This window comes from Mauremys mutica, chromosome 17, assembly GCF_020497125.1.
Source record: "Mauremys mutica isolate MM-2020 ecotype Southern chromosome 17, ASM2049712v1, whole genome shotgun sequence".
Taxonomy (NCBI): domain Eukaryota; kingdom Metazoa; phylum Chordata; order Testudines; family Geoemydidae; genus Mauremys; species Mauremys mutica.
Genome location: NC_059088.1, coordinates 20670080 through 20685210, shown reverse-complemented (window position 1 = coordinate 20685210; position 15131 = coordinate 20670080). Strand labels below are relative to the sequence as shown.

General features: G+C 52.2%; 1 protein-coding gene across 1 annotated transcript in view; it reads left to right on the top strand.

The window, feature by feature from the left end:
* F11R (F11 receptor) overlaps positions 1 to 14863 on the top strand; it is a 52387-nt gene extending 37524 nt beyond the window's left edge. Inside the window, exons 4-10 of the mRNA XM_044990856.1 lie at positions 2838 to 2981; positions 5128 to 5330; positions 5416 to 5518; positions 6853 to 6960; positions 7546 to 7555; positions 9299 to 9347; positions 12712 to 14863. Of these exons, the coding sequence (XP_044846791.1) occupies positions 2838 to 2981; positions 5128 to 5330; positions 5416 to 5518; positions 6853 to 6960; positions 7546 to 7555; positions 9299 to 9347; positions 12712 to 12747 (653 nt within the window). The 3' untranslated portion in view covers positions 12748 to 14863. The remainder of the gene's footprint in view (positions 1 to 2837; positions 2982 to 5127; positions 5331 to 5415; positions 5519 to 6852; positions 6961 to 7545; positions 7556 to 9298; positions 9348 to 12711) is intronic.
* The last annotated feature ends 268 nt before the right edge of the window (positions 14864 to 15131 follow it).

Sequence of the window (15131 nt, the reverse complement as noted above, 5' to 3'; positions counted from 1 at the left end):
ATCAGAGCACTTTGAATTATCAGTTTTTATCTTGTTTTGCATTTGTACTTTTTAGTTATTTTCAGTGGTGGCTTCTGCATCGGTCGATGGGTTCACTCGCACCCACAGATATCGTGAAACCAAGGGTGCAAAAACAGAAATACATTGTTTCCCAGCCCAGTGTGAATGGGAGGGCCCCAGTGGGCGTGGATGGGCGGGAGGGGAAATGGGGGAAAATATGTTGCAGAGTGAGCCTGCCCTCCACCCATCCTGCAACATCAGCTTCTGCCTTCCTGCCCCTGGTGTTGCGACCTGGTGCATGGGGTAGCGGCACTACTCAGGTTTTGCCTTGTCTAATCAAGGTGCCAAACCTGAGTGATGCTACAAGCACATGCACCAGGTCACAATGCCTGGAGTAGGAAGCCGGGCCCAGCCTTGCAAGACAAGAGCCAACGCTGGAGGTAGGGTTTCCAGGTGTCCGGTTTTTGACTGGAACATCCAGTCGAAAAGAGACACTGGCGGCTCCGGTCAGCACCACTGACCGGGGCGTTAAAAGTCCAGTTGGCAGTGCAGCGGGGCTAGCAGTCTCCGCAGTGCAGCTCCCAGGAAGTGGCTGGCATGTCCCTCTAGCTCGGGGACGGCCACAGGGACTCCGCGCACTGTCCCCTCCACAAACGCTGGTTCTGCAGCGCCCATCGGGCAGGAACCACGGCCAATGGGAGCTGCGGGGGTGGCACACAGAGACACCTGGCCACCCCCAAGCTGGAGGGACATGCTGCCACTTCCCAGGAGCCGCCTGAGGTAAGCACCGTCCGGAACGCGCACCCTGAACCTCCTCCCGGAGCTCCCTTCAGCACCCCAAATCCTTCATCGCTGGCCCCACCCCAGAGCACGCACCCCATCCTGCACTCCAACCCCCTGCCCCAGCCTGGTGAAAATGAGCAAGGGTTGGGGAGAACGAGGGAGGGAGAGAGGGGGGATGTAGTGACCAGGGGAATGGCCCCCTCAGTAGCTTGGTATAGTTAACCCATTGAATCGGGAGGCTGCCTCCACCCCCTGGTTATTTTTCTAAAGAAGTGTTGATTTTTAGTAATTGGTATTCATTAAAATATGTTCATTTGCAACTAAATAGAGTTTTACCCTAAGTTTGCTGGTGCTCTTTGCTAACCAGGTGGATCCACATTTAGTTAAGCAATTATATAACTTAACATACATTTCTTCAAATTCTTAAAGATTACATTTTTTATTGTTTGAAAATGGGGAATTATGCATTTATTTACTTGATTAACATTTTTTGTGATTGATTTGTGTTAAGCTCTGTTCAGATGGAGATTGGAATTCAAATAAAAAGGCACAAAATCAGCATTTAAACATTTTTAAGCAGTTAAATAAAACTACCTTCCATGCACTAGATAAATAAGAAAAGTTTGACAGTATGTTTAGCATTTAAAACTGATTTATTAAACAAAGAAAGTATTATCTGTAGTTTAGCGAATTGAACTGATTGTTTCTGGTCACCAAGACAAGATTTTAGAGCTAGTAGATCTCATTCTCTTACAGCTCCTTTTTATTCATAGACTGCAAGAAGAAAACAAGCTTTTCTCCCTTTTCAGCTCCCAATTGGTTTAATGAATGAACTAGTCATTCAGATGAATTAGTTAATAAACTGAAATGGGGAAAAAAAAATTCTCTCTTCATGTGCAGAAGAAGCTACTGCTGTCCAAAGCTGGTTCAGCATGTCAGTAAACTCTGGTTTCAAGACTTTAGCATGTGACTTCCACCACTTCAGTGATCTGACTTTCTTTAAAACTTCAGTAGTGAACATACTGTTCATTTTTTTTTAAATTTAATTTAAATTATTTTAATAGACGTTAGTAAGTTTGGCCTTAATACAGGTTGTAATAATTTGACATTTATTTTTGAAAATAATTCTGTATCCAATTTAAATTAAAAACCTTTTTTAAAATAATGGATTTTATCTGCTCTGATCCGAAGTGAGGTCTTTAATTTGGGTCCTTCTGAACCAGGTCAGTCTGTAACTTCCCAGTATGGGCAGGAAGCCACAGACATGGGCAGCAGTTACCCCGATTCAGCTACTTTCCCACAATGCAGTGCTTCACATCTGGAAATTAGCCAGAAGCGCCTTCTCTTAGTAACAGAGCTTGACCCTATGGGGTAGGTGTTTCAGGAATCCCAGCATGCACTGGTGCTATCATGGCTGAGCTGTGGTGTACAGATGTGCTGAGGTGTTACAAAGACAGGCGAGAACCAACCAGCCATTTTGTATCCTCTGTCCGAGCGATGGCTTCCTCGCCTTCTGCAGACCCCTTTTGTCGCTCAGCCATGTCAGCTGAACAGTTTGAGAACAATCTTTTAATGTGACTGGTGTAACCACACGTGGCGTTGTTGTAGATTGCTTTCCCTGGAATCAGCTTTACCACTGCTAATTAATTTCTTAAAAAGCACCGAGCACTTATGGGAAGAGCTGTGAGGAAAGAAATGGGGTGGAATGACCTCCTCACTAACTAGTTCATATCTGCCAGCAGCATAGCATAACAGAACCCATCCCTTAGACCCTGCAACAAACCCCTCCGTCCCCCAGCCAGCTGTGATTGGGCTGGGTTGACTATTGGACATCGGGGCGTGTCGCTTCCTTCTGCAACGGGGAGACCTCTTGTTGTATTTGAACTGAACTGAACCCCATTTAATCAGCTCTTCTTACCCTGCCCTCTGCTCTCAGGCTGGTTCTTGGGGCTGCCCCCTCCCGTTCTCTACACCAGCAGCCTGTTCTGGCTCTCACTAGTATTTCTCCACCTCTGAGTGCTCTCAGCCTCTCGCTGTCTCCCCTTTCTCTGCAGACCCCTACAAAGACCGTGTTACGTACACACCCACGGGGATTCGTTTCAGTTCGGTGACTCGGAAGGACACGGGGAAGTACATCTGTGAGGTCCTCTGGGGCACTGGCCAACTGAGCAAGTCAGAAGTTAACCTCATCGTCCAAGGTACTAATGCCGTTCTGTAATTACAGCTTGGGACCAGTTGCCATTGCTAAAAGTTCCATGGTTTCTAGTCTCAGAGAGAGGGGACCCCTGGGGGCATGTTGCCAACTGTGGGCAAGGAGTGTGTTTTCATAGAGTTGAAGATCAGAAGGGAGCACTATGAACTTGTAACCTGCGTGGCACAGACCAGGGAGCCTCACCACTGACTCCTGCCGCAAGGAGGGTGGTATTTTTCCCTACTAAGAGCCCAATGGCTTATTTGAACAATGTTGCTCTCCGCACACAATGGCATCAGTGAATTGCAAACTAGCCTGAGGTCTCTGAAACAAGACTCTTTCCACATTGGACTCTAGGGAAGCCTCAATCGTCTGAACCTGGTTATCTGAAATTCTCCCCCATGTCCCTTGACCATGGACCTGCAGGGCCAGAGCGGTGCATGAGTGGAGCTTTAGGGCCTTCCTGAGAGCAGCGTCAGTCCTGCTGGAATAGAGCCGTGGAATAAGGCTGCTTTGGGCAGTGGCAAGTATCCTGTAGTCAAATCAGGCTAGCCAGGTTTGAAGGGGTGCCCTGGGGAAAGCCTAGTGCCTGGATTATCCAATGGTTTCAAAAGACTCCAGTTCTGTTGGCTCCGCATCTTTAGAACCGTTGAACACAACTGGTTCTCGAGGAATGCCTTGCACGGGTCAATGCGTAGCCCATTGTGGCAATGAAGAAACAATCCTAGCTACACGGGGGCACCGTTATTTCTGTAACACACGCTCAGGAAGTCTGACACTGTAACTGTTCCCCCTGCTGACGTGGGCAAGTCCGTGCTTCCTCTTGCATTATGTGCTAATGGCATTTAAGCAGAGATCCCCCTTCATACAGATGTGCTGTCAATCCACTTCTTCACACGTTGAAGACTCACTGTCAGCACCAATCTGAACCCTGGGTGTATTGTCTGTAGAGATCAATGGAGACTGACCAGTCCTCACCCCAGAAATGGTCCCTTCATGGCTGGGCTGAGGTCCCTGGGAAAAGCTTAGGGGGGAAGATTGCACTGCTTTTACAGTGCCTGCTCTGTGGCCGTACCCAGAGCCTCACTCACAAATGCCGTCAGTCTAGCACCTTTCACCAGCGCTGCGAAATCACTCACCGAATGGGAGCCCAGTGTTGGACCAAACTGTTTCCTTCCTTCAGGATTGCAGCAGTTTTGGTCAAACATTTTGTTTTCACAAGTTGCTCAATCAAAGTGGGATGGACACTGGCTTCACCCACACAGCGTCGCACCTCTCACCTGTCAGCAGGGTGGCTACTGCCAGCGGCCGGGCTCGTAGTCAGAGCGTTAATTTCTGGTCAGTGACATTTCTCCCCACGCGCACTTGACATTTATGTTGAACGCTGGGCACCTGATTCTGTCTCCCTGCTCCTCGTACAGTCGTTTGCACCAGAACCCCGAGAGCTGCTCTGGTTTAGTTGCATTCCACACTCATTTTGCAGTGGTGTAAATGGCTGCCCAGGGAGCAGGGCAATGGAAGATCCAGCCCAGTGAGTGCCATTCATCCGCTATTGAATTAAAGTGCAGCTAGTTCAGAACCCACCCAAGGAACTGCTGCTCTCAGTGGAATGTGTCCCAGGAGATCAAGACAATAGTGTGGCTGGAGTTTAAAGAAAAGTCCACTTCTACTTGTAGTTGTGCTGACATGAGTATAATCAAGCTTCAGGGCAGCACAGGATCTCTGCGTGGGTCAGGAAGGAACCACTTTTCACTCCTTCCCCATCGCAATTAAAGGTGCGTTATCGGGGAATGACAGTTACACTGGCCTGAGCTCTGGAATGTCACTGATCAGCCCTGGAGCAGAGCTGAGACAGCCCTGCCAGTGGAAGAGGGCCCAGCCACTGACTTAGTTCACGAGTCAACGGACTATCAAGCTAGACATGGATGCTGCTCACCATTTACTTCCCTTAAAATGAACTGGCCATTTGTTTGCCTTCGTGTCTCTGAGCAGGTCCTCTAGTCTAATCCAGTCAGTCATGGGTTAATAAGCACAACTTAACAAATGCAAATGACCGTGTCGTGGGTGTGTTTAGGGCAGGGGGTCACAGCGATGGGTTCAAAGCTCTGTAAGGTCATTTATAACATGTGCCTCTTTGCCTTCTCCACTGGCAGTGCCACCCTCCAAGCCCGTTGCCAAGGTGCCCACCTCGGTGACCATCGGCAACAAAGCTGTGCTGACGTGCACGGAAACAGATGGCTCTCCGCCCCCTACCTTCCAGTGGTACAGGGACAACATCCTGATGCCCTCCAATCCCAAGACCAGTGAGAAATTCAGGAACTCCTCCTACACGATCGACACCAAGACAGGAGTGCTGGTACGCGCTGGGGAGGGGGCTGCCTGACTCGCGGGGAGTTCACGCCTCTGTCCATGCCTCTCTCACACCTTCTTTCCCACTCCAGACGATTGAGCCCGTAACCAGCTTCGACACGGGGGATTATTTTTGCGAGGCTCAGAACAACGTTGGGACTGCTCAGAAATCTGAAGCCATCCACTTGGAAGCCAGTAAGGAAATGGGGACTTGCAGAGCCTGCGTGTGGGTGGGTGGTTGCCAGCGCACGTCTGTGCTGGGCTCTTTGGAAGTCACTTGCAAGCTTACAATAGCCAGTGCTGTCACTGCCCCTTCCCCGGCCTCCTGCAGCTACTCCCTGTACTGGCTGCGCTAGATTAAAGGTTGGACAGTGCCCAAGTGTCTTGATGGGAAAACAGGCATGTGCTTTGCTGGAAGGGGTGGGGAGAGCCTGGAACCAGAAGCCCAGTGCGCGGCTCTGCTAAAAGAGCAACCTTCCCGGAGAACGGAGTCTCCTGAGAGCCGACAAGTGGTTCTTGGCATGTCCTGCCTCCTACATGATCTCCAGAGCTGGGCCTCGGTACAGACAGACCCAGAGGAGGCTCCCGCTTTAGCCTAGTGCACCCTGGGATTCGGAGTGACTGAGGTTGGGGATAGGTGTGTTTGCTGGGCCAAGCGCCGGTGACAAGCATTCCAACCGTCCCCTCCTCTGAAAAGCTACCGTGCCGTCAGCCCCCATTCCCTGGAGCTGCCCAAGCCATCCTGTTTTCCACCCTTGGTCTGGTTTTAGCCCTTTGCAACATTAGACCCATACAGTGGAGCTCAGAAGACTGCAGATCTTCGGGTGCCAGGTCCATGCCGGTGCTCCCTTCCCAAGCCACGGTCAGTTCCCCGCTGAATGCCTGTCGACTTCGTGTCAGGGCAGGGCTGAGCTCACTGGAACCAAACAGCAAAGCAGCAGAACGGGGAGGGGTGAGGCCTGGCAGCCCTTGGTGTGGCTCACAGGCTCGTCCCAGGCTAGGCTGGCCGTGGAGTGTTGCCGTTCTCAGCCGCTGCCGTTCCTGCTGCCACTTCCCAATGGGTGGAAGCAGCTAGCACCAAGCGCTGACCCCAGCGGTGTGGCGAGGGGCTGGTGACTGACTGCGAGGCAGGAAGAAATGGGAGGTGGAGCAGGCTGGGAGCTGTCTTAGCATGAAGGGAGCCATGAATGGGACAGCAGCAGGGTTATAATGACAGAACATCTCCCCCACCCTGCCCGAGCTTCCCAATCTGTGCCCCACACAGTGCCGGCTGGGTTCCCCGGGGCAGGCTCCTCACCCCTAGCTGCTTAAATCCATTAAAGGCAACTGAGACAGCGTGATTGCCCTTGAAGGAAGGTGGGATCCAGTCTCCCCTGGTGATTGCAACTAGACAGGTTAAATCCTTTGCTGGTGTCACTCTCCCACGGGGGCAGTTGCAGATGTGAAAGTGTTTGGGATCCTGTGGCATGCAGGGGGATCTGTCCATGTAAGATCTCTGCAAGCCACGCTGATGTCATTCTCTCACCCAGCTGAAGTCAACGTGGGCGGTATTGTGGCAGCTGTGGTCGTGCTGCTAATCGTGCTGGCACTGGTTGCCTTCGGCATCTGGTTCGCCTACAGTCGTGGCTTTTTCAGCAGTAAGTATTAAGCTACCCACTTGGGCTGCGAACATACCTCTCCCCACCCCCTTCCACTTGCGCTCAGCCACCCCCGTGACCCTAGGTAGTTCCTTGGCTGCTGCTGCTGAAGCTATTGGGAGAAGCCATTGCATGGCATGGGGGGGTCTCTGCTCCCTGCACCTTCTCTGTGAAGGGGCATCTGCGCAGTGGGCTCAGGCTACCTGTGATGCAGCAAACTTCGGCTGCCTTACCCCTTTCAATGCCGAGGTGCTGCCTGCGGAGTTCTTGACCCTGTTGGGCAGCTCTCCATCAAGCCGCCTTTGACTCAAGATGGAGCATTGCAGGCTGTGGTGCAGAGCTTGCTTGGCTGCGTCGTGGTCAGGCCTGTGCTCCCCCCTTCCGTGAATCTGTCTCACATCCCCGTGTGCGTGTGACCTGTCTGCTCTTGGCCCAGCCAATTGAGTGCACTCTGAAAGCGGCGTGGCCCCCGGAAGCCTGTGTTGCTGCCCACTGTCGCAGTGCCAGGATGCCACCCCTTGGAAATGGGACGTGTTGCTCGGCTGCCAACATTTAACCATCCTCTTTCTTCTTTTTCCCTTCCAGAGAGAAGAGAGTAAGTGGAACTTTGTACTCTGTTCAAGTGTGTGCCTTGTTTTCTGTCCGTCCTCCAAGCCTCTTCCACCCCTCTTGTGCTCCTGGCCTGCGGAGGTCCTTCCAGCGTTGTGGAGTGGGTAGAGTCTTCCCCTGGGGCACCAGGACTAGCCAGACTCCGCCACCTCCTCCGTGGCAGTTTAAATGCAGCCTGGAATCTCTTCCTTGCAGCGGGTAGAGTGCCAGGTGCCAGCGCGTTCGCCGAGCTCTTCCCCGCACCCCACTGTGCCCCAGCGTAGCTGCTGTGTGACACGTTGCTGGCCCCCCTGCCAAGTGGGATCTCTGGGTCAGGAACAGTGGGGAGACTTTGACCTTTCCTCTTGGACTAGGGCACATGTTTCTGCTGTCCCCACCATGGGTCGCACCTACCCTCTAAGCTCCACACTGTCCTGGCTCTATTCCAGCAGCATCTTCCAGCCGAAGACAAAGACTAAGCCTCCATCAGTGCAGTTTTCCCCACCCGAAAGGGTCAGCAGTGGCATCTGGGTGGAGCACTGTCTTCCCCTGTTCCCCAGATGGCAGTGCTGTCTTGTGGCCCCACCTCTCGCTGGCTGCAGAAGAGGCTGAGCAGGGCAGTATGCTGCCTCTAGGCCAGGCCAGGCATAGTCTCCTTCCCCTTATCCAACAGAAGTCAACAGCACAGGAGCGAATAGCACCTGCATGAGCTTGCAAATTCCCCCCTCCACAGCTCTGCTCATGTACCTGATCCACAGCCCCCCACTTAGACTCACAGACTTTAAGGTCAGAAGGGACCATTATGATCATCTAGTCTGACCTCCTGCACAATGCAGGCCCCAGAATCTCATCCACCCACTCCTGTGACAAACCCCTAACCTGTGTCTGAGTTATTGAAGTCCTCAAGGTGCAGAGAATCCTCCAGCAAGTGACCTGTGCCCCACGCTGCAGAGGAAGGCAAAAAACCTCCAGGGCCTCTGCCAATCTGCCCTGGAGGAAACTTCCTTCCGGACCCCAAAGATGGCGATGCCCCAGCTCCTCCTCGCTCTTCCGTCTCACAAGGGTGTCGAGAGGCACTCAGATATTACACAACAGGGGACAAAAGCCCACCGATAGATGGGTGACCTGCATTCTAGCTGATTTCTAACCCCATTCCTTAGACAAAAGATCACCTTTCCTTCCTAATACGCAAAGCACTCAGACAGAAAAAGCATTTACAAACCATGTTTGGACTCCTCTTCCAGCTCTGCCAATACCCCCTGTCCTGACCCTCCTCGGCCCTCACTTCTGTGCCACGTGGCCTGATTATAGCAAGTTACAAGCTGGTTCTAACACAGGGACTGAAGAGATCCCAAAATCTACTTGGCACCCAAAGCAGGCTGGGTATCAGGACTAGGCCCCGTTAGCTGCTCTCCTCCCAATCCCGTCCTTGCGGCGTGCTGGGTATCGGATGAGGAAATCGGGATGGAAGGAAGAGGCCAGTCTGTCAAGCATCTCTCCTGCCAGAGCTGGGGGAGGCTGTGCCTTGCCTGGTGGGGGTTGGGAAAGAAGGGGCAAATCGGGCATCTCCCGTCTATCGTTTGGTGTAGCCAGGTGGTTAACCTCAGCTGCCTGCTAACTTGCTTCCCCAACATTGCTGTCTGTCTGGCCAACACTGGTGGGGTACAGTGGCACAGCTGGTGCTTGGGGTGTGGTCCGAGGAGCGATCAGCCCTTGTGAAGTGTCTTAGTTTAATTCTTTCTCGTTTTAGCAGCACCAATAAGCAAGTTATCTACAGCCAGCCGTCCAACCGGAGTGATGTAAGTAGAACCGCCAGCCAGGCGGCTTTGCTCTGACAACCCGGAAAGTCTTTTGTCCCCAAAGAAAGAACTTTTGTTCCTGGCTTCTTGAGTGTCAGGGCTGCGATCAAATGGCCTGCAGGCTTTGGCAACCCCTGAGAGAGGCACGGTGTAACCCAGCTACAGAGCCTGGTTACAGCAGTGATCTGCCCACATCTTGTGGGCTTTATGGAGCGTCCGAGACGCACCTCGCCCAAAGCCAGCCACGTCCGTGGAGGGAAGGACAAACTGGTGGATACACACTTCACCTGACAAGCTCGGTTCATTTGCTGGACATCGCTGATGGTTCGAAGCTTGTCCATGTGTTGCCAGCCCAGTGTCAGTTTCTGGCTAATGACTTGCTCCGAGACTTTCTGACCTTGAGAGGAAGGATGGCTCAGTGGTTCGAGCATTAACCAGGCACTCAGCGGACCTGGGTTCAATTCCTCGCTCTGTCACACTCAGCTGTACGACTGTGGGCACGTCTCTGAGGCTGTGGTTACAGTTAAACAGCTAGCTGCTGCTGTTCCATTGACCTAGCGCTTTCTACACCGGGGGTTAGGTCAGCTTAACTGCATGGCTCAGGGTGTGGATTTTTCACACCTCCAAGCAACACAGCTGGGTCGACTCAACATTTTGGTGTAGACTTGGCCTTAGTCTCTCCGGCCCAGACCCATCAAAGGCTCATAACTTCCACTGAAATGGAGCCTAAATACTTCTGTGGATCTGTGCCTCAGGTACCCAGTTCCCTGTGTAATGGAGATAAAAGCCCTGCCCTGCCCTGCCCCTGGGGGCTGTGAGGATAAATGCATGAAAAACCCTGAGGTGCTCAGACACTGTGATGACTTGCGCTAGAGCAATTACATAGATAATTACTGTATAAGTCAGGTAGGTAGATTCCCCAGCGTCCCAGACAGTAATCCTCCTGGGTGTGGTGTGAGTTGGTGTTCCACTCTTCAGAATTGGCCAGGTTTGCTGGAGGAGCCTGTGTATCAGAGCCCATCAGTCACTGTCAGGCCTTTGAGACCTTCTGTTCGGTGTACATTTGATTCTCACCAATGCCTTTCCTCTAAGGCTTGAGCTAAAAATGGGGCATCTCTAAACTAGAGAAACTCATTTTATATTTTGAGAGTTCACAGGAGTAGAACCTGCCACTCAGCAAGGAGTTCCAAGTGCCCCCCCCCCAGCACTGCCGGTGCGGCTGGCCCCTCGATACAGAGACAGTCCTGAGACATTATCTCCAGCGGGGAGGATTTCTCTCTTGCCACGAGACTGTCTATAGAGTCGCCCTGCTCAGTCTAACACTGCAGCGCCACCCCCCCCCCCCACCCGGCGTTTGTTTTGAGGTGCTGGTCAGTCATGATCTGCCCTGGCGAGAGACGTGTAAACGCATCTCCTTGTAGTGCCTCCACCCACACCCCACCCAGTGAAAACCTGCTGTGCTGGCTCTGTAACTTTCACTCCTTTCGCAACCTCCAGTCGCCCTTCGATACCGAGCCAAATGTGCACGAAGGTCTCCAACGGGGCATCGTTCCCGGCTGTGTTCGGTGATTCTAGAGTCGGAGATTGAGGCCAGAAAAGACCATTCTGATCATCTGCATAATGCAGGCCACGGAGTTCACCCGGTGAACCCTGCGTCAAGCCCAAAGCGTCTGACTCAGCGAAAGCATCGGGCCGGGGCCTCCTTGATGCCGCTAGCTGAGGAAGAATGGTGAAGGGCAGCTGTTAGTTTTCTTCCCCCCAGTTAGAGAACCGGTCAGTCTGGCAGCTATGGTGCAGCTTACTAGTGTTGCATGGAATTAGAGTTAAAGCCCCCGATTTGTAAAATGAAAACCATCCCCCCAGACACATAGCGTGGGGCAAGGGAGCTCCAGTGCATTGCTTGGCCATGCAAGGCATTAAATCAAGGACCGTTCAGTAATGCTATGCCATGATCCCGACTAACCTTATTCATGTGCTAAATAGGCAAAGGCCCTCAAAGTGAAACTCCAGTGCAAGGGTGTAAATCGAATGACTAATCAGTGCAGTGAGAAATAAAAGACTCATTTTTAGTGTCTGGAATGTAATTAAACAATCAGCCCGAGGCCATTCTGAGAGTCAGATGGAGACTGGGACGCGCACACTGAGTCTTTTGTCTGTCATCAGACAGAGGGAGGGTAACACTTTCAAAAGCACCAAAGTTTTGTTTTCAAAAGTGACGTAGGTACTTAAGAGCTCACAGGCCAGATTTCTAAAGGATGTAGGTGCCTAAAGATGCAGATGTGTGCCTGGGTGTTTTTGGAAATCTCCCTCGGTGCCTATCTGCATGTTCAGGCACCTAAACGCCATTAAAAACCTGGCCCCAAGCACCTCCACCACTCTTGAAAATGGGACTTTGGAGCCACTTAGCCGGGACTTTTTGCACAAAAATGTCAGGAAAATTCTGTCTTTGCTGCGAGCCCAGCACCATTTGCTGGTCTGGGGTAGGGAAAACAGGAGTTATTGCTAGTGGTAAAAGCCAGAGTCAGGATCTGGGAGTTGAAGGGTTCTGTTCCCAACTTGGTCCCTTACACCTACTGTGCCTCCACTTACGCATTTGTTAAATGGGTGTAATATGTCGTCGTGGTGATTCAGTTGTTTAACAGCTTGGGCTCCTTGGCTCAGGTATTACATACACGCCGCTGGTGTGTTCTGCTCTGTCAAGTGGTGCAGCCACTCGGGCCACTTCCCCAGAACACAGGTAGATCTCCCATGGGCTCCACACAAGGCACAGAGGGACGTGTACTTGACAAGACCCAAACCCTGCGTGCTAGGGACACGGATTGATGCCGGAGATGGGCTGGCGGAGGCGTTGCGAAGTTGATTCTCACACAGGGCTGGAATGACAGAAGGTGTTGCCAGGCCAAGTTTCTCCTAAGTGAACAGCCAGCTCTTCCCTGACACATGGCGGCTTTGCGATGGGAGAGGTTGAGCCCATAAACATAACTTCGCCTGCAACCTAGTCTGTGCTTCTCCCCAGAAAACCCAGTGCTCTCCTGCTCAGCCGCTTGGTGGTGGCTGCGGCGTTAGACCTGCCCCCGAGAGCTCAGTCTAGGTAGACAGGCGAGACAAACAGGGTGGGAGGGGAAACGGGCACTGAAAGCAGAGGTGACTTGCTCAAGGTGGGAGGCAGAGCGGGGACTGGGACCCGGGTCTCCTGATCCCCAGCCCAGTGTCCTCGTTGCTGGAACTCCTTGGCCACGCAGCACCATGGGCTTTTCTCTCCGAGGGGCTCGGGGATGGGGGCAGAGAGAGCAGGTTTGTTTTGAAGGATTCGCTGTAATTCGTGTACATGGGAATTCACTGTGTCTTTCTTTCACTCCCCCAGGGAGAATTCAAACAGACCTCGTCCTTCCTGGTGTGACATTGGCCCCGGATCGGCTCCCCCTCTCCTGCCGGCGTCCTGCCCCTTGCCCTATGAACTGCTGTAAATGTTCTGTGTGAATTACTGTAACTCACTGCGATTTTAACTATTTTTTTTTTTAAAGTTTCACCTAGTGCCTTTTTAGTCATGTTCTAGACTCTCCTTGTCCCATCGAGTCGTGGGGCTGGAGTCTTGCCCGCTGCGCGACAGGTGACTTCGCATAAGCCAATCGTATTTTCCTAAGAGCGACAGACAACGAACCCAGCCGCTGAACACACCCAGCAGAGGGGCTCCCCTGCCACTTGCTGGCATTGCAGATTGCTCGCCCTGCTTTGGGGATGTCCGCTAGCACCGGGCTTCCCCAAGGAGAGTGAAATTCAGCCAGTGCGGCAGGCCAGCGTGAGGCCTTTGCAGCACCGTAGTGCCACTTAAGCCTGTCGGAGGGTTTTATGCTGCCAGAAGTGGCAGGCTGGGGAGCCCTGGTTATGCTAAAGCACTGAATGTAGGGAACGCAAGTATGTTTTCTGTGACTGTAGAAGATTGTTGCATGGTGTCCCCACCGTCACTGCTGTACTAGTGTGTCAGGATGTCAGCTTTGTGGTGTCTGAACAGGTTGAATGCTACATCTCCCTGGAGCAGGAGGTGATTGGTGAGAAGGGATTGGGGCATAGCAACGAGATCTAAGGGGACTTGCCCACCTCTCCCTTGGCCTGTGTTTTGGGTGTGAGGCAGCAGAGAGAAAATCCAGTCCAGAAGAAATTGAGAATGTCTTCCCACTGATTTACGGCCCTGCTTGAGCTCTGTTTCAGCCCAGTTTGGCAGGGCCAGGAGAGCCTTCCAGAACAGCTTGGTTCTGTCTGGCATTTTTGGGCCAAACCTTGATTGAAACCAGATTGGCTGGCACAGCATGGAGACGGAGTTCACACCCTGCCGTGGGCCATATCCGAAAGGTGCAGGGGGCCGCGGTGAGACCTGGCGATGCTCTGCAGGTTCTTGCTGTTCAGAGCTGTGGGGTGGATTTGGCTTTCTCGAGGGAGAAGTTCTGGGCCCTTCCTCAAGGCAGGTGCTTGTAAAGGCTTGGCATTGAGTCGCCTTGTGCTGCTTCACCCTGCACTCCCCAGCGCGACGCCGGTGCACCCAACCCTGGCTGGTGTGGCCGAGCGGCTGCTCCTGCTTGGGAAGGAAGATGCAATCAGCTTTCACGTTGTTAGTTCTTGGGTCACGCTTTGCATGGAAGATGCTCTACGGGGCAAACAGCTGTTCGGCTGGTGACTGGGTGAGACGGCTAAAGGTGTGTAGGTGCCTTGTTATAACCACTTACATTAAGACCCTGTGGTGGGAAGGGGCCTTAGTGCAAATGAGACTCAGACCTGTAGGGCTGAATGGGAAGAAGGTGAGTGGCTAGATCCCTGAGCACTCAGCCTTTAAATGCCTGTTGTAGGTGCCTCCTGAGCACTGAGCTAGGCAGATACCCTGACGTAGGCTCTGTAGGTGTAACAGACGTCCTGACGATATTGGGATTGGCCCGGTATTAGGGGCTTTGTCTTACATACGCAACTACATCCTCTGCTGTCCATCCATTCTCTCCCCCCCCAGGGGAAAAAAGTGTCCCAATTTTTCCCGTATCTGGTCACCCCAACCTCAGTATGAATGGCAGGAGTTTCGAACCGCCACACATCTGGATCCATTGAGAAATACGTGTAGAGGACGAGCCTGTTGCAGTGACAAAGCTGCCGTCTGCAGGGGGCAGGAAAGGGGCTGCTTCCAGGCTGCGGTAGATGGTGCCTCGTCTGTGGAATCTGTATTGTTCTCTCGCGGGGCTTCAAAGCAGACTGGATTGGTTACCGGGAATAATGGCGGCTGGAATCAAATCCTTCACTTTGTTGTCCTTAGTTGTGCGTAACTACCATGGCAAGAGCTCTCCAGGAGGCCAGACTCCTCTCCCAACAGCTGGACAGATTTAACTGTCGGCTGCTTTTTATTACAGTTCAGCAAGAGAAACCTTACCAGACCTTAACTTGAAAGCCTGAGACACTGTAATAGTCACTTTTTAAACCGCTTTAAATACTTGTGTAATTTTATCTATTTGTAACTGGAAATAAACCCTTTGATTTGAGTTCAGTCTCCCTGAACATTTGGAAGGAGGAAGGTGGGGCTGGCTTGCTAGGATGTGGAGTGGACTGCAGCTTTCCTGCCCCCCTGCTGGTCAGTGGTGGAACTGGAGGGACTGCACAGTAGTTCTATGCATCTAACACATGGTGATACTCAGACCTCAGTAGTTCAGGAGCCAAATTAGCAATCAGTACTCTTCATATTTAAACAGTATGACAGGGGGAATATTTAGTTTTCATATGTTCTCACAGCAAAATGACTGAGCAAGTATT